Below are 27,079 nucleotides of genomic sequence, written 5' to 3' on the forward strand. Positions count from 1 at the left end.
AAATATTAGTGGTAGGAAACCCGATTATAGTGGAATCTGAAGGAAGCATTGATTATCAGTGTAGACGAATGTAACGAATAGACATGAAGTACGAACTTCTTAAGTTTTATGGGCAATAGAGTGAATGAAGCAAACACAAGATGTTATTAAAAGTATGAAACATTTCAAAAAAGGAAATTTTTATACAAGAGATTCTACAAAAGTCTATAATGAAATATACTTATATATTTCTAACTTCACTAATGATAACCCATTACAAAGATAGTTGTTAGACATTCTGGAAAATCCTGGAAGTATTTTAGTGTCGGTTACTGTATTAAGCCCACATAAATTATTCTAGCTTTTAGACAGGCCAATTTACCCATACTTCTTCATTCACGTTTTGACCTTGGTTGATTATTTACCTATCAACCTTGACTTTTTTTACATGAGCGTATGTGTGTCCCCATCTTATTCTACTCATCACATATCTGTAGCTTATTTATGTGTGACTATAAATATTGATTAAAGCTTGATTAAATCGAGTTGGCTCACATGTCTTCTCTACTTCGCGTTATTTCGCTTCGTTTCTTCGATCGTTGGCCTCGATCAACGATTGTACAAAATATACGTATTCGAAATTCGTTCTCGTATTTGACTTATTTAATTCCGCTTTTCACTAATGCGGATTAAGTCGATAATTATATACGAGGATAGACGATATGTATATTTTAATAACAATCAATCATACGATATAACTGGAGTCAGATGTCGGGCCACTAAAGTATAAATTCATTTTTGAGTCTATAAACAGACCAGTAGTAATATGTATATACAAACCAAAAAATGGATCTTTTTTATTGGTCGTTTTAAACTGTGATCGAGGCTGATGAAGTTTATTGATCAAGGAAATAGGTCATATAGAACAAAAACAATGGTCATTATCATTATATCTTTAAGACTTGGTCCCACAAGCAACACCAATGAGCTATATTTAGGCGATATGTTACATTTGTAACTATTTATTATTTCTTGAGCATAGATTGCAGAATAGAATTTGAACATTAGCTCATCATATGCTTATCACTTCAAGCTTATATAAAAGGGAAACTAGTAAATTAAATTACAATAATTTAGAAAAGGTATGCTACTAAACTCGGTACAAAATATAGAACTCCGAAAAAGACTAATTATAGATATTTCAGTGATGACAAATAATTTTAATGCAGTATGAGTAGTTCCATATTGATTTTGCAGTATCCAAAAATAGTATAATGAGAGTTAGTACAAAATCACAAACAAAGAATTCGTAATAGTGTATTATAGTTTAACAACTATTTAACTTGTAATGGCAAAACAAGTTCTCACTTATAAGGCTAGTAAATAAACTGAAAAAAACAGTTTATTGTTCAGATTGATTATCTTTCAATTGTAAATTGATTAAAATATTTTAGAGATTTATCACGCAAGTATAACAACCATGAATTGAGTTTTGTAATATAACACGGAAATAAATAAGTACAGGGAAAAGTTTATTATTTAAACACTATACTAAAACATATCTATACAGACAACTGGGAAGAAATTAATGAAGATGAGTGGTATACTAATAGGCAACTGACTTTAACAGTGATTATTTGACAAAGTAAACAGTGACTCCTAATTCAGTAGATTCTTACCTGAGAATAACTAAGCCTATTCCACAAAATCAATACACTTAGATTGTAAAATGAAACCAAAAACAAACATACATTAAATCTTTCTAATAAATGATGTAATCAAGCATTATATTATTCTGTGGGCAGACTACCACATTAGAGAAAATAGAAATATGATCAGTGCAATCTAGATGGATTAAAACTGAAACTCGAAAAATGCTTTTCAGATGAACATTTGAAAGGAAAAAAACAGTAGAATTTGGAGAAAAAGTATAATATAAATAACCGTTCACAATACTCAACCTCTACTGATATGTTTTCTATTCATTTTAAATGTATAAATTAATTTATTCTAAAATCATTATAGACTGTATCATTCTGACAGGGAAATATTATTATTATTATTTAGATGAGAGAGATATGATAATAACCACCCAGAGTATATCGATGAAATTTGACATACATAAACATTAATTACTGGTTATTATTCAAATTATTTATGAGAAAACATGTCAATAATCCTTGTTATTGTTTTGTACAGCTCTTAGTTGAACTATCCAATTGTTATTGTGAAAACAAAACAACTAACTGATCAAGTGATAAATATACCTAATAAAGTAGAAAATTAAATGACAAATTACTCATAAAAATTGTTATGCAAGACTAAAATTTAACAGATTTCGGAAAATAATCACACTGATTTCACTTGGTATTTTTTACTTGAATCTTCCCATTGATGTTTAGGACTGCAACTGATCAGTCTCTTATTGATATATCTGCATACTGTGCGTATTGCCTTGATATAGTCTCAATTCACAAGCATTATAAGCAAAGACGGATAGTAGCTAGCAGTGGAATCCAGGGAGTGCGTTTCGTTTTATTTGATGTTGATGTTCAACGCTGAGATGCAGGTACATCCAGCTGACGGGTCCTAAATAGGACAAAACGCGCGTCCTGGATTCCACTGCTAACCACTATCCATCTTTGCTTATAATCACAATGACTACCTATAGTACATATATATATATATATATATATATATATATATATGATTCAAAAATCTAAACTGTCTTTCATCATCGAAATAATCAACCGTGATGGTTAAACTGACTTGATTCTCATAAAACAAATGACTATTTAGGAATGAATTATAAAAAAACTACTCAAAATTTATTGAACCGTTTCTTTCGCCTCTCATATTATTAAGCATAATGGTTTTCGGGATTTCGAAAACTCACAATATTTTAGATGAATGACAGGAAATTAGTTTTGTCAAATACTGAAGTGATTTTTAAATTCAAAGTTTTATTTGAATGGAAGAATTATCATCTAACTTATACACTCTCATTATATTCTAGCTGAAATCGTTAAACCGTTCAAAATCAAATTTATTGAAGAGACTTGATCACATGTAGAAACAATATCTATAAATTTTATTAAATATTTTTTATGAGCTTTTATATTTTACTCATGCTTACTTTAGATGTGCCCCCAAATGCCCTGATATGGCCGAGATAGGGAAGAGTATGCTCTCCCTCTCAAAATGCTCTCATATGGCCACGCGAATTTAGCCTATGCCAGGGAAGTCCTACTCACTGCCTTCTCGTGGCCACGGTGTTGTTTACGAAATCGAGAGGACGAAAAGCGAATGTTCAGCGCTTTAATCGGGTTGGTGGACATGGAAAGTTCACCTAGGGGAGTTGGAAAACCCTGATTCCAAACCAATGGTGTACATGGGCTCCAGTATCCTGAGGGAACAAATGGTGTATGAATCAATCGTCGGTCACCGGCTACCATGGGACTGCATCTCCTCATGATGCTCCACCGCCTTGTGGATCAGACCTTTAGATCAAAAGCTCCGGGTGTGGCCTCTAAGAAAACCACCTGCTTCAGTTTGGGCATCTGGGCAGTATCACAGCCCTCACACAAATCTCATTTGATTTGTGTGGCGCATATGTATCTGGTGCCACTTTGTATCAATATTTATGTGCCTAAATAATAATAATAATAACTTTAGAGGCACTGTAGATAGATATAGGTTCCATGCTGTTGTATTTCCAGTTGTATAAAATAGGTTTGTATTAATCAAGGAATAACTTCTCGTTGAAAGATTGTTTACGAAAAAAATTATAGTTTTTTATTCTGCGAAAAAATTATTTGTATTAAGGAAAAGTATAAATATTGGATTTATGATATCCAGTAGTTGAGAAAATACCATTTGAAACATTTAAACAAACATACACCAGTAGTGAGTATCAGAAAGCTTGAAATAATCAAAGTTAAAAAAAGCATGAAGTATTTGAATCATGTACTTCATGTGTTGACTAAAACTAAAATCTAATTTAAATGTTATGGTGGTTATTATCAATAAACGTGATTGTTGTATTGTTAGTGGATAAATGTTAAGGACATAATGTAAAAAAAAACCTATTTTATTATCATTTTCAAGAGATCTACTACTACGGAGCAACTAAACGCTTATAATAATGAAATGTATTGAATATCTTTAAATAGTAAAAATAGCAGAAACACAGGTAACTTGTGTTTTATACACAATGGTAATTGATCATTGTGATCCTTTTAATTTAATATGCATCTTCGTGGTTGTGGTGATGATGTCGTTCAGAAGGACGATGAAAGCTCCACGACCCAACCATCCAGCTCAAAGAACAAACCAACATCAAAATCACCCACCTGAGCTACAAATCTTCTCCACCATGGTTATTTAATTAGCAAAATGACTAAGAATAATTAGAGGCTATGTAAATGGATATTGAGTAATAAAACGAAAGAAAATTATCACTAATTGTGGAATGTATTTTTATACACTATTAGAAGGAAAAAAACAGGTATTATATTCACATACAAAATATAATTACGGAAACGGATTCATAAAAAGTATTCAGTGAACATTAGATACGTAAGTGGAAAGTAACTAAAGACATGAGATAACTGAAAAACCTTAGAGAAATTTATTGCTTAAGACAACTAACACTTACAGAGATAATAATATAACATGTGCTAACAACAGTGACTAATCCTTAATATTTCTGCTTCAGTCTGTAACTACATTTTATTCCCATCCATATACACTGACGCATTGCAGTCTATTTATAGGACTTATACATAATTTTATAATGTGTCTAGACTAATTACAAATAAACATGGGTATAATATACTGAAGGATTATGAAAAAATCTACTGATAATTTGTCAGATTTATACTGGAAACTAAAATCTGACACCTGCAACATCGAATACGCTAAGGATAATATGCACAAAAACATACACATCAAGAAAAAACTTACCACAAGAAGAGCATATAAAATCACTCCACAAGACCAAACATCTGCCATACGTCCATCGTATTTTTCACCCTAATAACAAACATTATAACACAAAAAAATGTAATTATCATTATTGGTATTCAAGAAAAGAATGACTAGTTATGTTGATAAACACAAACAATATCACACAATATACAACATAGAAATAATGACAACAAATTAGAGTGTATCCCCATATGAAGAAAGTAATTTGTAAAGCATTCAATTAAAAATAATTTTAAAAAGTCTGTATTCATTCTAAAACTTAGCCTACTTCATTACTATCCTAAACATATTAGAAAATAACAATGACATCTATTAAAGACAAATGGATATAGATCATAATTGTCTGAAAGAAAAAAAATGTATGTATGTATGTATGGTTACCGAAGCAATCTCAAATTTGCATCAAGGCAAAAGAGAAAAAAAAGAAAAAAATCATGCTCAGTGTACAATTTCAATGATGAGGGTGTTGTTTTTTTTTAAAAAAATATTCATTTCACTTTTTATGAAATAAATAAATGCAATAAAACAATTCATAAGTATAAATAAATTATATATTTGTAAAATCCCAATGAGTAGAAAAATTAGATTTTCTGACGTTTCGTGACTCAGTGTAAGCCACTTCTTCAGAGAATAAATAACCAAATTAACATTAATCCAAGTTTAAATAGTACAACGAAACAATCCAAGAATATTAGATGATCAACTTGATATAAAATGGAGCCAAATTAAATTAATTACTCAACCGTTAATGACAATTTTATTTCAAATAAATAGTTAAAATACTTTACAGTTGAAAGACAGATTCATTAAAAACAGCTAGTAAAGAATTTGTCCGGTTATGTGTGAGATCTCATGAAAATTGACTTGATGGTATTATACAATTACGTTTATTGAATGAACTAATGCTAAACAGTTAGTGATGCATGAAACAAAATATATGGTTCTCTATTGTATTAAGGCATCAAATACTTTTCCCTATTTTTATCTTTTAATTCTTTAACCTTATTATTACCTTTGATGTTTTATCTGTTTTCCTGTTTTATTTACTTAGTTAGTTACTTCAAATTTTATATATTTCGTAGTGTCCTATTGATGGGGTCATGAATCTTCATCGACTGAGATGGTTAGGCCACGTGTTACGTATGCCTGAACACCGATTACCACGACGCGCTATGCTGACTAGTGTAGGGGATGGTTTGAAAAGAGTTAGGGGTGGCCAAACCAAAACATGGCATCAGAGCTTGAAGTCACTAACCTCTGGTCTGAGCCATGTTGGTAGATGCAGACTATCTGGTTGGGGTCCGCGTGACTATCGCAACCAATGGTTGGAGACTCTACGTGACATGGCTCAGAATCGATCACAATGGTGTAGGTGTATACACTCTTTATCTTCCGTTAAACCTTAAGATTAAAATTGCTTCATAACTTTCTTCCTTCCTATACTATATCCTTACATACAACATATCTTTTATATATTACCACCACTAAATTAACTATTTCTATGAATCCGGTGTTCATCTTGTTGTGCTAACGAGGTATGGTAACTTTGACCGATGCATAAATGTGCCTGGTCCTACGTTGTAGTTGACTGACTGAGTGTCCTATTTAACTAAAATAACCGAGTTATATTATCTGATTAATTTATCTCTTAAAATAATCACATACATATTTAAATGAGAAATATTTCTATACGAAACTATCTATGAATAATCAGAAAGTCAGTCTAATCGATAATTTTCCCTAATTATTAGATAGATTTCGTAAAGATGATTAACCGTTAAAGGAGCTAAAATATAACTGAGTTGGACATCATTTATCGAGTTTATTGATTGTAATAATAAATGACTACAGGAAAATAATATCAATAATTTACAACTGGTTGATCATTGAAAAGTGACCAATGTCATGTACGTCAAGTGCTTCTTAGTGCCAATCAAATCCTATTGATCGATTCAAAATTTGACCACAAATCTAGGTGAAATCATAGACCTACAGGAGATCAGTCGCGATCAAAATAACTCAGGGGTAATGTTTCTGACTATGAAGTTGGGTGACGGGAGATTGAATCAGTTAACTCAAAATAACTGGTAAACCTTGCTAAATAGTACGAAACCTAGGTTCAGGGTTTTACATCGACCACCTCTAACCCCCACCTTACGAGATCAATAATTACCTAGATTTCAGTGTTATTGAACAACAACCCGTAATAACTTTTAACAACTCTCAAATAGAAAATAACAACTAATATAAATGAATGGTTGTTTGGTTGGGATAATTAAATGTTTTAAAATGATTACGTTTCATCTTATACACTAGATGACATAGAATACAATGAATTTTAAAGAGATACCGACATTGTGTACTTGACATCTCACTAACTAATTCAGTTTTCGTAGAAAACAATATATCACCTATCGTTGATATACATGAAACGATTCATCAGAGACCAAAAGCAGATATATTATATGATAAATATACTATTTGTGATATCCCAATAAGTATAAAATTGTATTTCTGACATTTTGTGACTTAATGTAGACCACTTCTAAGTAAATAAATAAATTTATTTGCAATTATCAAGTCCAACGTTGGCATCGATACCGACAAACTTATTAATATAGATTATATATCATTTTAATTATTGAAAACACTAGTTGAAACAGGTTTCATTGAGTAATAAAAAAGAAATCGGATGAATGAAATGTAAAAAAGTGAATTAGATAGTTTGAACATAAAGCTTATGTAGACAATAACATATCATTACAATCACATATGATGGCTTATTGTAAGCCATGTGGATGCCTAACCAAGCTACTTGATCAGTTTTATTGCTCTTTTGATGATCACCATGTTCAATGTTTTTGATTCTCGATGAAGTTTTTGTCTCATTCGGTCACCGTTTATCTCTATGAATGTAAATATCAATCCACACGATTTTATTAATCAAGATGTTTGTACATTTTCTTTGAGGACTACATACATTTTAAATCAAGGCATTATAATAATCATCGTGTGCAGGTAGAACACAAAATTTACTGGTTTTACAATGAACAAATGTATTAAAGTTATTGGTTTTCAGACTCTGATAAATCGGCAGTGCGTGTAGAACTCAGATTCGATAATTCTCGGTAAATTCAATCGTACAATTAATCTTAGTGAATTGATAGTGTAATAGTCACCTGTGAGTATGGTTAGATTTTTAAACATGTGATGATGAGAGTAATCTGAAATCTTGGTTTCAACATGAACTTCTATAAAAGATACTTGACAGTTTGTTCATATGGAAAATGAGTATAAGTAAAATATTCTACTCAGTTAATAATAATATTACGTATATCAGAGAGAAATTGTACTAAGTTCAACGAAGAACAGGTGAATAGTAAATTCAACCATAGAACATCAAACGTAAAATATAATCCAAGTTCTAGTATAATCACTTAAATATACATTTGCATGATACTGATATATATATATATATATCCCTTTTCAAAAGAATCGAATCTCTTTTTGTAAAAGTGATAAATTTATTCCTCTAAATATATTAGAGAGTAAATGGAATGGGAAAAAAAGAAGGGAATAACCCATCTTAGTCAGTTTTAACTGAATACCATGCACAAATTTTGCATGCATACAATGAAACTGTCCAAATCAGTATAGCACAACACACAATAACGACAAATAAGTGATCTAAGTATAAAATGTGATGTATATAAATTGACAATGGGGTAGATTTCTATGCATTGTTCATTTTGATTTACACATGCAGGTGTATTATCCAAAATATCCAAAAAATCCCTTACCCTTATAACTTCTGGACAAGCATAATGTGGGGAGCTACATGAATAAAAGTTAATCAATGGAACAATTTAATGATATATATATATATATATATATATATATATAGCAAACAACATTTAGACCGTTATTAAGATCATTTAATTTGGTATTGTAACGTACATAATTAAACAGCTAAACTGAAAATAACATATAAAAAGGTTCATTAATGGTTTATATAAAGGTTGCAAATTTTATAACCCCCTTATTTTTACAAAAACTCTAATATTACTAAGCACATAAAATCTATTGAAAACAAGAGAAAAAAATATTTCCACTTTTCTAATTATTAGATAGATTCAATAAAAAGCAACTGTATATTCCGTACTGCTGACTGCACTTATATCTGTAAGACCTGATAGTTTTTTTTAACTCTAGTGAAACAATTTACAACTACGCTTGTAGCCCCTCCGGGAGCTACTGCCGGTCCCAAGCCCGGATAAAGGAAGAGGGTTGGGCATGGGGTTAGCGACCCCATCCCGTAGAAAACTAACTCGCTAAAAAAACGCTAACCAGAAAAAAACAATTTACAAGACAAGTGGACTATTTATTTATAAGGAGACAATATTTTTTATGTTAAAAATAATCACGATGTTAACACAGTATCTTAAACACTTAAAAATTAATTTTATCTTTCATTACATAATTAATAAGTAACGTTCATCAGAAACACAATACCATTATAAATAGAATGGAATGTGTATACATCAAATAGATTACTTTTTAGAATCATTTTATTGATTTGGTAAATGTTTATAGGAATAATGTCCAAAAGGATAAGAATTGAGTAAGTAAGAGAGCGAATGAATTATAAATAGTAATATATCATTAAATTATTTATCATTAGTATAGATAAAGTGTAAATGAATAAACTTTTTGACTAAAGATTAAAAAGAAAAACTAATCGGATTTAATTCAACAATTTATCTGTATTGTGTGTCACAGGGATGTATAGGTATTAAAAGGGATAGTGTTTTTTTTTTTAAAGATTTGTTAATCTGATGATTGTTTGCATAAATAAGTTTGTTAATTTAGTCAAAACTTACATGAAAATTCTAGATTCATTTGTTGTAGAGTTCAACTTTTATTCATTCAGTCATATCACTGGAAGCTAATCTATTTATTGGAATGTGACTTTGATTGTAATCACTAGATCATAAAAAAAGTAGCTTTAACAACCTACCTACCTACCTACAATCAGTAGGAGTTTTGTTCTACTTTAATTGATTTATACAAGATGACATCACGTAATTTGGCATAGAAATTATATGATATATATTTATTGTTTTATAAATAATTAATATTAAGTTAATATCAATATTATATTGCTGCTCATAATCATCTATTTATCAATATTAAGTAGCGGGAACAAGTGATTCATTTTTTATTAAAAAAAGGATAAAATGAGACTTTTCAGAAATAAGATATAAGTATCTTGTAACGATGGAAATGTTATAAAAAGAAGAGAACGAGTAAAATAGGGTAAAGTAAGAAAAGGAGATGTCGGCATATTTGGGAATAGATAGTTTAACATTATAATTGAATGAGTAATGATGTAATGGTAAATTTAATTTTTCGTCATTTAGCTCAGATAGTGGTATTTTTATAGTTAAGCCTAAACTATGTTAGGAAGGTATAACCTAATGATTAGAATTTTTGAGATAAGGGCGATCTATGGTTGGAAAGTTTAGGTCAAACTGATCAAAATCGACAGTAAGTGCATTCGTTCGTTATCTTCCTGCAATTCATGAGCTTAATATGAAACCATTGTTTGTATTGCTTAACTTCATTCACTTATTAATATGAAACAATATTTCTTACTTAGTTGGTTTGTCACTACTACTAATATTATTACTTAATGTCCCATGCTTTTAATCCTATTCATTTCCTTAATGCATGAAGTAAAGATGGACAACTTGTGTCAATATGCATTTTTACTACATTGCACGTTGTTTATGACCGACTTTTCTTCAAAACTAAGACTTTTTAAATCGTTGCTGTCTACGCTCTCCGTAAGGATAAACCATTAGGCCTACAATTAATTATAAAGTTCATTCTTTTGATGTGTGACACTATTAAGACATTTTATTCATTTTATCACAAAGTAATATTTAACTCCTGTATAAATTATCTTGGTGAATATACTTTCATAACTATCGAAGCTGACCTTTATTTTTTATGTATTTATTGATTAATTCAATTAAATATCTCCTTATCTATTACTGTTTTCTTTTAACTTGTCCATTTTGTTTGAATTCCTATTTGAGTAGATATTTTAATTACTTTATTCCATTATAAACTTTCCGTCCTGGGAATTGTTTGTTTTTAATTTGTTGATGGCTATAAACTAACTTGTTTCATTTGCTTAAGCTATGAGCAAGAAAGTCACGGAGTGAAGAATAAAGAATACAATGTATTGGAAGAAAGGAGTTACATAGATGTAGAAAGTAGTCACAAACGTAACTAATTAAATCTGTTATGCATGAAACAAAATCACGTTTTTTTTGTCTGGTAATTTATTTTTAACTCGTTTTCGATAACAGTATATATATATATATATATATATATATATATATATATATATGTTTATTTCAACTCCCGACCGTTGCTGCTACCTTGACGTGGTGGTCGGGCTTGCCTATCGTGATGAAGCAATCGAGCTTTACTGGCTGGAACAATCGTTCCTCAAGGTCCTACCATGCCAGGCATGTCGTTTGAAGAGCGGTGAGACTAAAAGCAGCAAACCCAAGGTCCGAAGGCGAAGTCGTACTGCTGACTGTACAGAGGTGTGACAGCAGTAAGGTGTTTCCTTCAGACAACCAGCATGACAGCGATGCTGCCTTCCCACAAGGAGGGGTAGGGTTAGAAAAGGTCGACCCTAAAAATGCACACCTCGCCTTATCCTACGGATATCCGTCTCCGGCGGTAAGGTCCTTTGAAGAACGGAGCTAACACAAAAACTACCCACAAAAAGGTCGTGTGTGACCGACCTCAAGCAGTTATCCCTTGGGCACTGCGGTCACGCTCTCAGGTCATTAAGACCACTTCTAACCCAATTTCCTTTTCAGGTACCTCTAGAAGAACCCTTCCACGGTGTGGGCAACCGGGGAGTGATAACTGCCCTCATACCTCTAACAGCACTCAAGACCACTGTGTTCATAATCAATCTTCTTCTTCAATTCCTACTATTCCTTCTACCTTGACTTTCAACAATAAACTTCCTCTTCCGGTTTCCTCCTCAAGTGTCACCATGGCCAACGATTCTAGTGCGCGAAACGCTGTCCCAGGTCTACTAAAACCTCGCTCCAAACTACATATTGGAGCCTTCAACGTACGTACCCTATGCCAAATCGGTCAACAGGCCTCCTTAGCTAAAACCCTAGAATCTCGTACCATTGATGTATGCTGTGTCTCCGAAACACGCATACAGGATCCTAGTGTGGTCATTCACTTGACCTCACCTCGCCAAAATGGACAGCCAACGAAATACACCCTCCGTGTATCTGGCGACCCGTTGGCTAGTTCTCGTGGACTTGCAGGTGTAGGCATAGCACTAAGTACAAGGGCAGAACATGCACTACTAGAATGGATCCCCGTTAACAGTCACCTGTGTGCTGTCCGGCTAAATGGCTACGTAAGAACTCAAAAGGATAGGGACACACGTCGTTGCCTTTTCGTCGTTTCTGCCTACGCTCCCACTGACTGCAGCCATGATGAAGTGAAAGATGACTTTTACAGAAAACTCTCTGAGCTTCTTCAGAAAGCTAAGCGCTCAGACATAGTAGTCGTAGCAGGTGACTTTAATGCCCAGGTAGGCAGCTTAAATCCAACAGAAAGACATTTAGGTGAGTATTTTAGTATTCCGGCTCAACGAACCGATAATGGTGATCGTCTGTTGCAACTATGCTCAGAAAATCGTTTATTTTTAGCAAGCACTAATTTTAAGCATAAGGAGAGACATCGTCTAACATGGCGACCACCTTCACCAAACCAACGATGGACTCAAATAGACCATATTGTCATCAGTCATCGTTGGAGAGGCTCAATAGAAGATTGTCGCTCGTATTGGAATACTTGTTTAGACCCTGATCACGCTTTAATACGAGCGCGCATTTGTCTGCGCCTCAATGGACGCAGGAAAAGTACACTAAGAAGACCCATTAGGATTGAACTGGAGGACGAGAAAGCCAAATGCGAATTCCAGAAACAACTGAGTTCACATCTAGGTAGTTCTGTAAACGAGACTGACCCAGATGCTGCTTGAAAAGACACACGAACAGCTGTGGGAACAGCAGTAACAGCTATTAGTCATTTAAACCATAGGGCTCCAAAAAACCAGTGGATTTCTTCTAAGTCTATTTCACTGATGGATTCGCGTAAACTCATCCCATCAGGCTCTGAACACGACGAAGAGCGTAAACAAATTAGATCTAGGTTAACTAAAAGTCTAAGGAACGATCGTGAGCAGTGGTGGGCAATGAAAGCAAAAGAGATGGAAAAGGCAGCGGCTGTAGGCAACACCAGGCAACTATTCAGACTAATAAAAGAAACCGGAATTAAGAAGTCAAGTGTAGGTGAGACGATCTCGGAAAAAGATGGAACCCTTATCTGCTCTCAACCCAAACGTTTAGAACGATGAGCGGAACACTTTAAGGAGCAGTTTAGCTGGCCTTCAGCTACTGCACAACTACCCACTATTCCCAGAAAACCGGAATGGAACATTGAAGTAGGTCCCCCGACCCTACTTGAAGTTCAAAAGGCTATAGGTAATCTGAAACGAGGAAGAGCAGCTAGTCCAGATGGATTGGCTCCAGAGGTCTTTAAATATGGTGGTCCAATTTTAGCGATTAGGTTGACTAATATTCTGGCTAAAATCTGGGAAACGGGCATAATCCCATCTGACTGGTCACAATCTCTGATTGTCCCAATATATAAGAAGGGGTCAAAATCATCCTGCGATAACCATAGAGGGATTAATCTGACTAACATAGTATCTAAAATACTAGCCTCAATAATTATCGGGCACCTAACTAAAACTCGTGAACTGCAAACACGAGAAAATCAGGCTGGCTTCAGACCTGGTCGTGGCTGTATCGACCACATATTCACCATTCGTCAAGTTTTAGAGCACAGACATGCTTATCGGCGTCCGACAATGATAGTTTTTCTTGACTTAAAAGCAGCATTTGACTCTGTAGACCGAGAGGTTCTGAGGCAGTGTCTGTCATTGAAAGGTGTACCTGAGAAGTACATAAACCTTGTGAAGGCTCTTTACTCGAACACTACCAGTCGAGTGAGAGCTTATGGCGAACTGTCATCTGATTTTAAAACCTCAAGTGGTGTCCGTCAAGGCTGTCCACTATCCCCATTTCTCTTTAACTTCATTATAGACCTGTTGCTGGAAATAACACTCTCTTCGACTGAATTTTCAGGAATTGATCTCCTACCAGGAGGTTCACTTATCGACTTAGGATACGCAGATGACATAGTCCTGTTTGGTGAAGACGCTGGCAAAATGCAGAGTCTTCTGTTAGAACTGAGTAATAATGCCAGGATGTTTGGGATGCGTTTCTCCCCATCCAAATATAAATTGTTACTCCAGGACTGGCCTGCGTCAACACCTGAACTAAGGATAGGGAGTGAAGTAGTCGAACGCGTCGACAACTTCACTTATCTTGGAAGTCTGATCAGCACTAATGTGTTGATGTCTGATAAAATCTCAGCACGGATTCAAAAAGCTCGTTTGGCTTTTGCCAACTTTCGTCACCTTTGGCGAAGACGAGATATCCGTCTATCAATTAAGGGACGAGTATATTGCACAGCAGTTCGTTCTGTTCTACTTTACGGCTGCGAAACATGGCCATTAAGAGTAGAAGATACTCGTAGGTTACTAGTATTTGACCACAGATGCCTTAGAAATATTGCTCGCATCTGCTGGGATCACCGGGTAAGTAATAGTGAGGTTAGACGCAGGGTATTAGGGAATGATGGTAAATCAGTTGATGAGGTCATGAATCTTCATCGACTGAGATGGTTGGGCCACGTGTTACGTATGCCTGAACATCGATTACCACGACGCGCAATGTTTGACCAGTGTAAGGGATGGTTGGAAGAGAAATAGGGGCGGCCAAACCAAAACATGGCATCAGTGCTTGAAGTCACTAACTTCTAGTCTGAGCCATGTTGGTAGATGCAGACTATCTGGTTGGGGTCCGCGTGACTATCGTAACCAATGGTTGGAGACTCTACGTGACATGGCTCAGAATCGATCACAATGGAGTAGGTGTATACACTCTTTATCTTCCCTTAAACCGTGAGATTAAAATTGCTTCATAACTTTTCCCTTCCTGTACTATATCCTTATATACAACCTTTCTTTATATACTACCACCACTAAATTAATTACTTCTATGAATCCGGTGTTCATCTTGTTGTGCTAACGAGGTATGGCAACTTGGACCGATGCATATATGTGCCTGGTCCCACGTTGTCGCTGACTGACTAACTTATTTCAATTATGTAAAACGAAAATAAATAGAGAAGCTCAGATAAAACTATTGCTTATTATTTTTGATCAGAAGTGGTTTTGTGGAGAATTTAGTATTTTCATAGTTGAAATCATGAGTCAATGGAAGCTAGACAACCATGGAAAACCTGGAAGCACTGGACGGCCGTTTCGTCCTATTGTGGGACTCAGCAGTGCGCACCCACGATCCCGCACTCGCGAGATCCAAACCCAGAACATACCAGTCACAACCAAGTCTGTTGTAGAGATATCAACTCATTGAAAACAATAGGTGAACGGTTGCTCAAAATCGTGGATTGGTTGAAGTTAGACATTAACACCGTTGGATGCCGGCTCAGTGGTCTATCGATTAAGTGCTCCGGCGCGAGACTGGTAGGTCCTGGGTTCGAATCTCGCAAGTGCGGGGTCGTGGATGCGCACTGTTGAGGAGTCCCAAAATAGGACGAAACCGCCGTCCAGTGTTTCCAGGTTTTCCATGGTTGTCTAGCTTCCATTGACTCATGATTTCAACTATGAAAATATTATTTTTGAACCAGAAACATGAATTATAATAATGATACAATCACGTAATCTTAATTGACACAAAAACCAGACTTGATAGTCTGGAAGGTAGACAGGACTAATAGTACTACTATCTGTACTAGTACTATCTGTTGATTTCATGTTATCATGAAGTGGTGTGTGTGTATATATATATGATCATCAACAAATTTCTTCAAGCCTACTAAAACTGTTAATTGACTGGATAAATATTTAACATACTAATCGAAAAACTTTATAGAATTCTCACTTGGGATGGACATGAAATTATGTAATACGTGAAATTAAACTGCCGATTTCGGCATATGTAATTATTCGATTGCTTTTATAATTTTTCTTAGTATGTTTGGCTTTAATCATGTAATTAGCATAGATTTCTTCGAAGTACGCGATAAAAATGATTATTTATACTTTATAAAATAGTGGATATATTTTATTTGAAGAGCCTCTTAGATAGTTTACTGGACTTAAAATCAAATAAATACAAATTAGTGATATATGTGTATACATATCATGTTTTTCAGCCTATTCTGAACATATTTTTTGAAAAATACGGTAATTTATAACAATACAAATGATAAGACTCAATTGCATGATACATGAGTAAGTCCTTCCGTAACACCTATTTCATCAAAAGTATTATTTCAAACAGTTAAAAGTTTAATCATTAGTCATAAGAATAACAATATTCATTTTTAAGATGATTTCATAAATTATTGACCAAATGTTTGAGTAGACCGCACTCCTGATCCACCGTTACCAGTGAAAAGAAAGCACGAATACTATGAAAACTCAAGCCAACAATATTAATTAGCAAGTTCGTTATGACTGTCGTCTAGTAAAGATAACAATTGAATAGTTAAGAATATCTAGCAAAGTAAGGAGCAATTGGAATGTAAAATGTATTTACTAGAACTGGGATATGAAGACTGACATTATAGAACACTTGAATAAGGTGGATAAAAATACTGTTTAACCAATCACAACTTTACAGGAAACAATGACATCCTAACAATAACTTTTAAGTCTAATAGAGCGTTGATGGCGTTGAAAATATAGATATCTTATAAATGGAAATAAGACAGAATACCTTTTCTCTTACTACTTCCAAAATAATGGATCGACAGTAACAATAGTAACTAGTAATAAAAGAATATATCGAAAAAAATATAAATGAAATTGCTGCAGTTGTTTCTATCACAAATGGATCAAATGCTTGTCGATAATAACATCCAATTATCATATCTTAAATAGGAAAAAAAGACTTTGAGATCACTGGAAGTACAGTGAATACGTAAAATACAATTAACTATACATATATACAAAATAACCAAACAGTACCAAGTAGATTATAGTGATAATAATAGTAATGATGATGTTGAGGAAGAGAATGGTCAATCAATGATGTGGAACAGAAATTTGGACAATCATAACATTGGACGAAACGCGCGTCCTGGATTCCACTGCTAGCCACTATCCATCTTTGCTTATAATGCTAGTGAATTTAGGTTATATCCAGGCAATACGCACAGCATGCACATATGCTAACAAGAGACTGATCAACTGCAGTCCTAAACATCAATGGGATGATTCAAACAAGCAATACTAAGTGAATTTAAACTTCACCCCAATTCACAAGCAAGTGGCTGTTAGGACTCAGTAGCTAAGTGGGTAACGCGATCCTGCCCCGCGAGACTCGAACCCAGGACCCAGGAGTCCCACAATAGGACGAAACGGCCGTCCAGTGCTTCCAGGTTTTCCATGGTGATCTAGCTTCAATTGACTCATGATCTCAACTAAATTATTATTGTTAATCATATCTTTAATTAATTTAATAATAACCATGTGTTCATTAGTCTCAAACAATTAGATAGAAATTCTTCTAGTTCTAAGTAGGAAATCAGTCATATTGAGAATGAGATAATTATTCAGTGAATATTATTAAAAGAAGATTAGTTTATAACATAAAATGATTGAATTTGAAGATGTAGATTATTGAATTAGCACTTATTTATCTAGAGGTGTCATCTTTGTTACAAATCTTCAAGTTACTAAATTCCATTCTATGTAGAGAATATGAATAAAAACAATTCTGGAATCTCAAACCAGACATAAACAATTGTCTTTAAATAATTTTTTTAAAAGTTAGCAAATGTCACCTTCACAAAATCATCTTACTTAAATAATAAAGAATTAATAACAATAATACAATATGAGGGCTTTTTTAAAAAATAAAGAAAACGGAGAGAAAATTCAAGAATACACTTACCCACAACTAGTTTCTAACAATGAACCCTCAGGTTGTAATGATGCCATACCAAAATCAGCGACACGTATATTTAATTGATCATCAAGTAAAAGATTTTCCGGTTTTAAATCTCTATGACTTTAATTAAAGTATAAGTGAAAATAACGAGTAAATATTATTTAATAAAATAAAAATAATGATATATATAAATCTTAAGCAGAGATGGATGGTGGAATCCAGGACATGTGTTTTGGATTGTTTAACACTCCATTGCTAACCACCATTCACATCCACTTAAAATATCTATGGATTAATGGCAATATTGAGGTAGTTTGCACAGAATGTACATACGCCATAAAGAGACTGCATCAATTGCAGTCCTAATTGAGAGATTCAAACAACCAATATAAATGAGATATAAAGTTGTATCAAACTTCAACAGATGAATGAACATAATGAATAAATAAATTAGAAACAAATAGTTCATTAGTTTTTGAAGTATCATCTATTGAATATCGATTCATCGGCCTAATGGAAAAAAACAAATGCAATCTTCTAAACAAAAATTTTCAACATTCTGGTTTTCATAATGAAAAATACAGTTGAAACATACTATGAAAAAGAGTGTAGAGGACAACAGTGAGATATTGACAACTAGTAATAGATGACTTTGATTGGTTAACACAAAACAGTGAAAATTGTTTTCTGTCAATTCGATTGCCAGAGATTACTGTAAGTGAGATTTCACACTATAGTTATTGATTTTAAAGAAGGAAATGAGCTAATAATCGATTTCATGAAATAAGAAACAAATACTTCTACCTATTCATTACTTTTAAAGGAATACAAAGAAATTATTCGGTTGAAACAAAGGATATATGTAAAGATTCCTCGAAATTGAACGGATAGTTTGACAGAATTTAAACGCCAAGCAAACAGAAGTCATCATATGTAAATGTTATATTTGAATAATCTCAGCGATTGAAATTCAAATAACTTCAACATGTCAGCCGCCAGAATGGTCTGAGCTTCTTCAAAGAAGTAATAGAAATCAGGATTACCAATTCTGCTTCTTCCTCTCAAAAAGCTTGGATTAGTATGACTAGTGAAAAGTTGGAATTATTTAGATTTCAATCGCTGAGATTATTCGTATATAATGTTTACATAACATAAAACAAACATGATTGAGGAAATTTTGTTTCTTTTGAACGCCATCAAATATTCAGAGCCATCATGTTATTTCACGACTCAGTCCCAAAAAGTAATGATGAACTAACAGTTTTCAATAGACCACTGAATTTCCAATGCAGTTCGGAAAGTTCCTAATTTCTATTTAAAAATAAGTTATATCGAGCAACAGATAAAGAGAGTGGAGACGAAACTATCTTCCTGAAAAGAACGTGGAGCCTGTTTGTTGTTGTTTCTATGTCTGACTTCAGTGCTTCAGTTGATACGTTGTCAGGTCCTACTGCTTTCTCATTCTTGATTTGTTTGGTGGCCATTATATATATATATATATATATATATTCTACGTTTTATTCAGGAAGACTTAGGAGGACAGACAAGTGCCGATAGACTGGAAAGGAGGATATCTCTTCAAGATACCAAACAAAGATGTTAGCAAGCGTGAAAACTACAGAGGAATCACACTGTTGGCAGGACCAGGAGCCTAATCACGCTTAAAGGAGAAGCTCTGGAAGAGGTGGAATCCTTCACGTATCTGGACAGCATCGTCGACAAACAAGGAGAATCTGATGCAGATGTAAAGGCAAGGATCGACAAAGCAAAAACATCATTCCTACAGTGGAAAAGCATATGGAAATCAAAACAACTGTCAACTAACATCAAAGTCACAACCTTCAATACAAACCTCAACACAGTTCTACGGTAAGGAGCTGAAACTTAGAGAACTACTACAATCATCATCAAAAACGCGCAAGTATTTATAAACAGTTTTCTACGCAAGATACTCAGTGTCCGTTGTTCGCCAGATATCATCAACAACAGCCTACTGTGGGAAAGAACAAAACAGCTTCCAACTAAAGAGGAAATTAGGAAAAGACGATGGAAGTGGATATGAGGTACATTGCAGAAGTCATCAAACTACATCAAGAGGCAAGCGCTAACTGGAAATCATGAGGGGAAACGGAAGATATGAAGACCAAAAGGCACACTGCTCTGAGAATTGGGAGCAGACATCCAAAGGATGAATAGCAACTGGAAAGGACTGTCCAGGACAGAGTTGGATGGACAATGCTGGTGGGTGGCCTATACGCCCCCACGATTGGTAATAGGTGTGAGCATATATATATATATATATATATATATATATATATATATATATATGTTGTAAGATAGTTTAAGAGTAAGAAGAAAGAAGTCAAGTTTTTAAGAATAAATCTCTTTTGAGGCTTGTCAACTAATAGAAATAAATTAAGGTATCGAGAGAGACTATCACTCACCATATGCAGTGACTATGACAAAAGTCTAATGCAGATATAATCTGTTTAAAAAACCTTCTTGCTTCTTTTGGTGCCAAACGACCTTTCCGGACCAAATAGTCAAATAATTCACCACCGGACACATGTTCTAAAATAAGATATCTGTAGAAGAAAGGACAAAAGGCAATTATTCATACATATATGCAGAAATACATACAAATGTCGTCTATTTTCGTAAACATCATATAATCCAAGTACATGAGGATGTTCGATAAGTTTCATGATAGCAATTTCTCTTTCAACCTATTCATGTTAAAAAAAACAAAGAATGAACTAGAAAAGCAGATTACCTTTTGAAGGACACTATCACTTAATTTCTCTCGATTGACTATTTTAACAGCTACCTTTTTACCTGTAACACAGTGTACTCCCATTTTAACAAGTCCTGAAAAATGAAGTAGGAAACAAAAGATAAGAAAGTTGAGTATGTATATTAAGTATGCATGGTTTAAACCGATACAACTAACAGTTTCATTAATAGAACTCATCTGGTTTCCTATAAGTTCACCTGAATAGATAAATAGAAATGATTATACAATATATGAAAAGTTGAAAGTAACCAGTCTCAGTCTGAGAACCATCACTCTTTAATTCGAGTTAAGTAGCTAAATGGTGTAGGGTCGGTGAAATGTCACTGAATATCGAACAGATCATCGATCCCTGTCAAGGTCAAGGATAGTCAACGCGCACCAGTCAATATACGCCATGGACTGGCCCACGCGGCAGTGGTTGTTCTTTCACTTCTGTACTCTCGTGGTTGTACCTTAACCAATATATTCTTGTAATAACATCCTTTGTGTTGTACAGTTTCCATAGCGTCCATGATCCTTTGATGCGTCGATGGTTCAATTCACGTAAGGGCTGGTCGCGAGGTGTAACTTCAGCGTTAGTTGGTTCGTCACCATTCTCGTCTAACTATAGTAGGCCCCCAATCATTTTGACATAGATCATAGATGATCCTACACTGGTGAGCCCGACGTGAATAATAATATTCCAAAATGGAACAGACTCACAGTTTGTGCGCTTGGTGTACCAGATCACGTTGGTCTCACCACTGAAGATACAACGGATATCCTAGTTTTACAACTAACAACCAGTAGTATCTTCTATAATCGATCGTTCCCGGCCAGAGGAAATCAGAAGTCAGACGAGAAGAGGTAGGAAAGATATATTTGATACGTTACCAATATATCGAGGAACCTTTACTATAAGCTGGCTATAGAAACGTAGGAGCAGTGTCCCACGTCGAGTTGAAACGTGATCTGGTGCAGATGCATGACCGAAAGCCTACAGTTAAACAAGTCCACTTAAACAACGTGGTCAGCATCCAATGTCGAAACTTAGAAAGCTATTGATTTTGGGGAATTATTTACAGCTACAATGGTATTAATAATTCATACATTATAATACGAAAAACCAAGAACATAAACCAATACTTGGTGAATTACAACAATTTAAACAATAATATCAATTTACAGTGTTTCTGTAATCATTATTATGATTTCAAACGATAACTTAACCGGTTTGTTTGAATGAATACACTTCAGTGAACACTTAAGAAACAAAAAGTTTTCATTTATTTACGGTATATGGTAGCGATAACCATAATTTGTCAGCCTATCATTACAGTTACAACAAATAAAAATAGACACAGAGGAGTAAATTTAGGAAATATTCTCTTAAGTAATGATTGGAATTCAGTGGAGTGGTGATTTATTGGAGAAAGTAGTTGACTTTTAATTACAAAATTTAAGATTAGAGATCCAACCCACCTACTACGATTTTGGCAGCCAAGTGGTAGATATCCGTGGTTCTCACATTGCAAAAGTGGCTCAAAGCCAAGTGTATAAACATACCCGATGAGTTACATTAATTTTGAACAATGAAGGATTGAAGTGGGTTTTTGCTTGATGGGAAATGTCAGTCTACTTCCTAAATAATTTTTAGATATTCTGTGTATAGTTATACTGATCAGATAACAACAATTTTTGATTAAAATGGATCATTTGATCAAAGCTATTAGTAGATACTTGGCTGGTATCTGATTTCCTAGGATTTCCAAGTAGAGTTTAAATATGAAATGGGTCAACAGATAGCAAATGAAACTAACTGGTTCGGAAATTTAGGAACAAACTATCAGCTAGTGTGGCAACAATTATTTCGTCTCCGTAGTTCAAATGTGGACTAATATATATAATGTTTTATCTATCAATTCGCATAGTTCATGCAGAAAACCTGTAGGTTACTCTAAAACTTCTAGCATAGTTGGTAAAGTTACTTGAAAACTAAAACATAATGGAATAATTACACTTATTAGTTGGTATCTTAAATAAGTACGGTTATTATCTAGTACAGATAAGACCTATTTAGATAGCACAATTTACTGTTTAGAAAAAAAACAGGGGAAACTATCACTGGTTAGTCCAACTTATTAGGAATAATTTTCCTTTATTACGGATTTTTTATGAAATAAATAACGAAAAATCTGATTTCCTTGATTACATAAAGAAAATGTAGGGGATTTCACACTGGGTTACTTGATATTGTTTTATTTAGGCAATCAGGCATTCAATTATCCATGAACTAGCCAATTCACTTAGTAAAAATTCCGTGCTAAATCTTACATTGACGATGACTGACTGCTCAATAGTGACTAGCTCCCCTCTCACCAAGGTGAAAGAATCAATCAAGTCACAAATAACAGACAGTAACCAACCTATGTAATCGACCTAGCATCGGTTAGTAACAGAAAAAGACTGAATCTAATCTCTGGACGGTTGGTTTTGAACTCAATGATATAAAGGTAATGTGCTTTCTGAGAAAATTAAAGCCCTTGGATTCCACTCAATGTGAGGTCAGTGATAACAAACCGCTAATGAGAAGTTTCAAACAATTATCTTGTGATTCGTGGTTTGTAATGACATCAGTTCCTGATGAAAAATATTCTTTAAATATACGAAATTTGCGTGATACCACTATACATAAGGACAAGCTAGCTTCTAAATTTCCTTAAAAGAATTTGAATTGAATAAGAAGGTAATTTCCCTCTTAATAGTTACTTTTTCTTATTTCCTAAGGACATATTAAAGGCTTTCACCAAAATGTAAAATACAATTCACTTTATGTAACGACTGGTTACTGATTAGATAGCTTATACAATTTAGTTACTCATGTAATTTCAAAATGAATTTGGTAACTATCTTTTTTTTCTCTCCAGGTTAGAAACTCAACTTACATTTTACACTACAAAACTTTTAAAATAATATACAATCATCAGAGTGGTGAACAAGTTGTAAATTATTGGGTGGAGAAGTAACCCATTCAGTTCATAAGCAAAAAAACATGAGTTTTGGAATACTAACGCCCTATTTAAAAGAATTATTCTTGCAACATTGTAAAATGATGTGGAAAAAAGAAAGAAAATCAAATAGACTTGATGACTCATAAAATGACAAATTTATTTTACTAAACAACATTAAAGATGTTGACGATTATGGTGTATTTTACTACTGAATTTGATATGGATTATCAACCTGTTAGAGTATGTGAGTGGAAGAAATATTGGACTTACAAAACGATAACTAATATTTATTGATATATTCAATTAAATTACAATGGATGAACCTGTGTTCTGACTAAAACACAATTCAAGGTTTCTTTCGAAGACTAATATACAGCATGATGTAGAATAATTGGGAGACTGAAGTGTAAGCGTTTTGGAGGAAGTACTGTATCAATATTCATCAATCATAATAAACGTATAGAACTTAACTTTCCAGGTGCATACTAATGCAAATGGCTTTAAGCTATACTGTTTGATGGCTATTGATGCTGTTAGTTTTTCCAAACTGAATTAAGAGAAGGAGGGTTTGAACCACCGACCTAAGGGTTGAAATTCAAATGCTTGGATTACTACTCCTTATACTCTAAAGGTCAAATGCAGAAAAAAACTGAACAGTTTCTACGCCTAGTTTAATTGGATTCGAAAAAAAAGCAATCAACCTATCGTCTCAGTACACATTTGGAAAATAGTTCATAAATGAATGACATAACATGATGTCCTCCATATGACTAAACGCGATCTATATATCGAACAAAAACCTTATTCATTTCATTAACGAGAACTTATACCTGATACACACTTAACCATGGCAATATACTGTATAGCTACATAAAAACAAAAATGCACCAGCAGCAGTCTAATATAAACAGCGAACAGGCTTAAATAGACAATATTCAAACAGTACATAATTAGTGGATTGCATTGTGACTAAGACTCGGAAAGATAACATATGTCTTTATATGATTGGATTTAAGTGTGGTGGCTATATTTTCAACTTTCGAAACAAGCATTTCGCATATGATAATATCGATCACTAAAGACAACTAATTAATTTTCCTAGAATTGAAAAAAAGAGTGAGATTTAACTGACACATTTAGCTATTTATATCGAAAACATGTCGCTGACTGAGATAAATCTAAGCAGACAGTAGACGAATCACTGGTTTCAAACAAGGTAATAATCGATTAACCGTTTGAAACATTTTATAGAATTTTATGCTCTTTCACTGTGGATTTTCAACATTCCAATAACCATTGGCTACGGTCACAAGTTTGCTCGGCTCAAAGCCTATCCTACTGGTACTAATAGGCCTAGTCTTCATTACTCGCTAAATACAAGACAATCTATTGCCATAAGTAAATTTATTTTCTATTTCTTTTTGTTGATTTAACAATTTTTCTCTGTTATTGTTGTCGACAAAGAATGAGAATATGAACCAATACATTTGGCACATTGTTTTTCTTAGTGTCCACCTGCAATTTTGTCCTAAAAATGTTTTCACTACGCTGAAAAACTATTAAGAGAAGGCTACCAGTTAACCACCATAAAAACAGGAAAACAATATCTCGTTCTAACGACTGTCATTTTGAATAACCACAGAGATGTTACTGCCTCATGAGTTTAAAAAATGGAAATTCGGTTTATTCGAATTCCTTTGTCTGTCAAAAACGAGGTTTCTGACCCTAAAGTGACTTCAAGAGCCTGAAATTAAAAAGACGTGAACAGAGAAATGTATCAACATAAAATACCGGATTGGGCATAAATAGTCAAAAGATAATCATATTTGGAGTCTGGTAAAACATAGACAATAGGGAATCACGATTCATTCCATTTAAAGTAGCATATAGCGTTATGAGATGTTGATAAGAACTATGTGATATCATTGTTTTCAGTAAGTTTAAACTCAGGCTATAACCCGTGGTAGACATTAATGGCTGAATGATTCAATTATGAGAAGTATACAATCGGATGACATGACAGTAACGGAAATGCACAATAAATAAATAACAAGCATTCTGCTAAAGCACCAGATGAAGGAAACTATTTACATTTTAAGGGATTCAACTACGTATCCACAAAAGCAAATGTTAACCACATTATTATTCTTGCCTACACTAAAATGAAGTCCGTCGTGAAGCTTTACTAGATTTTTATAGTATTCATTGGGATTAAATCGTGATGTAGTCGTTAGAAATCGTTTTATGTGTGAAGTAGGATTACTATTTCATCTGGTAACCCCATAAAAGACGTACAGACAGATAAACAGAAGAAAATCGGAAACTTTAGCAACGCTAATGGATGACTTTACGATTGTCACGCTTTACATTGACACATCAAGAAGGGATTAAAAGAAACGAAAAAATAGAAATAAAACTCCTCGCGGTAGTTGGGAAGTAGAATTTAAACATAAGGCAAGAAAGGTTGATAAATAAATTTCATACAGAATAATACACCAATCATCAAAAACTATGATTGAAGTTCGGCCATATTTGACCGACTTTCACATGTTTTATCAGCTCTTCAACTATAAAACAGGAAGAACATCAGCCAAGAAGAAATTTGTTACGTACTTCTGGTTAATTAAATAATACTGAACAATATTTCAGTTAATTCATTTTCAACATGATCCCAATAGTGAAGATAATCAAGGAACATTAAGTAGTTTATAGCAACTCATTAGCAATTACCAATACAAAACATTTGATTGATTGGTATGGATCAGCATTTATCAGTAATTGGTTTAGATCTGGTTGCATTGCTAGTCTGTCCTATTTCGCTAGCTAAACAAGACCTTACCTGATAAAACTTGATTTATTCCACATACAGTAGTAAAGGAACACAAAAGCTTGTTTATAATGTTCGAGTAGGTCGAGTAAGAAAATTATGGAATGGGTTGGCTTTGAAAACTCCACTTAATAATGATAAGTTTGATAATAATTACAGCAAAGATAAAAGTCTAATAATTCACTCCGTTCACTTGGGTAAGGTTTCACCATATGTATGACGACAGCTTCGGCGATAAGAAATGAACAATAAAATATCATCAGCATAGGGCTGTAAGGATTGCTAAGTTTTAATTGGTATGATGAATGAATGCTAAATAACTATTAAAAACCTG

General features: G+C 33.7%; 1 protein-coding gene across 2 annotated transcripts in view; it reads right to left on the reverse strand.

Moving 5' to 3' along the window:
* The window catches only part of Smp_134910.1 (serine/threonine kinase), a gene marked incomplete at both ends in the record, with an annotated part of 87,501 nt that overhangs the window by 59,556 nt on the left and 866 nt on the right, over nt 1-27,079 (reverse strand). For both annotated transcript variants that reach the window (XM_018799628.1, XM_018799629.1), the window contains 6 exons: nt 4,945-5,013; nt 8,769-8,802; nt 18,138-18,254; nt 20,579-20,719; nt 20,775-20,860; nt 20,908-21,002. In XM_018799628.1, the coding sequence (XP_018651398.1) occupies nt 4,945-5,013; nt 8,769-8,802; nt 18,138-18,254; nt 20,579-20,719; nt 20,775-20,860; nt 20,908-21,002 (542 nt within the window). The remainder of the gene's footprint in view (nt 1-4,944; nt 5,014-8,768; nt 8,803-18,137; nt 18,255-20,578; nt 20,720-20,774; nt 20,861-20,907; nt 21,003-27,079) is intronic.

The sequence above is a fragment of the Schistosoma mansoni genome, chromosome 3 (assembly GCF_000237925.1).
Source record: "Schistosoma mansoni strain Puerto Rico chromosome 3, complete genome".
In the NCBI taxonomy this organism is placed as follows: Eukaryota; Metazoa; Platyhelminthes; class Trematoda; order Strigeidida; family Schistosomatidae; genus Schistosoma; species Schistosoma mansoni.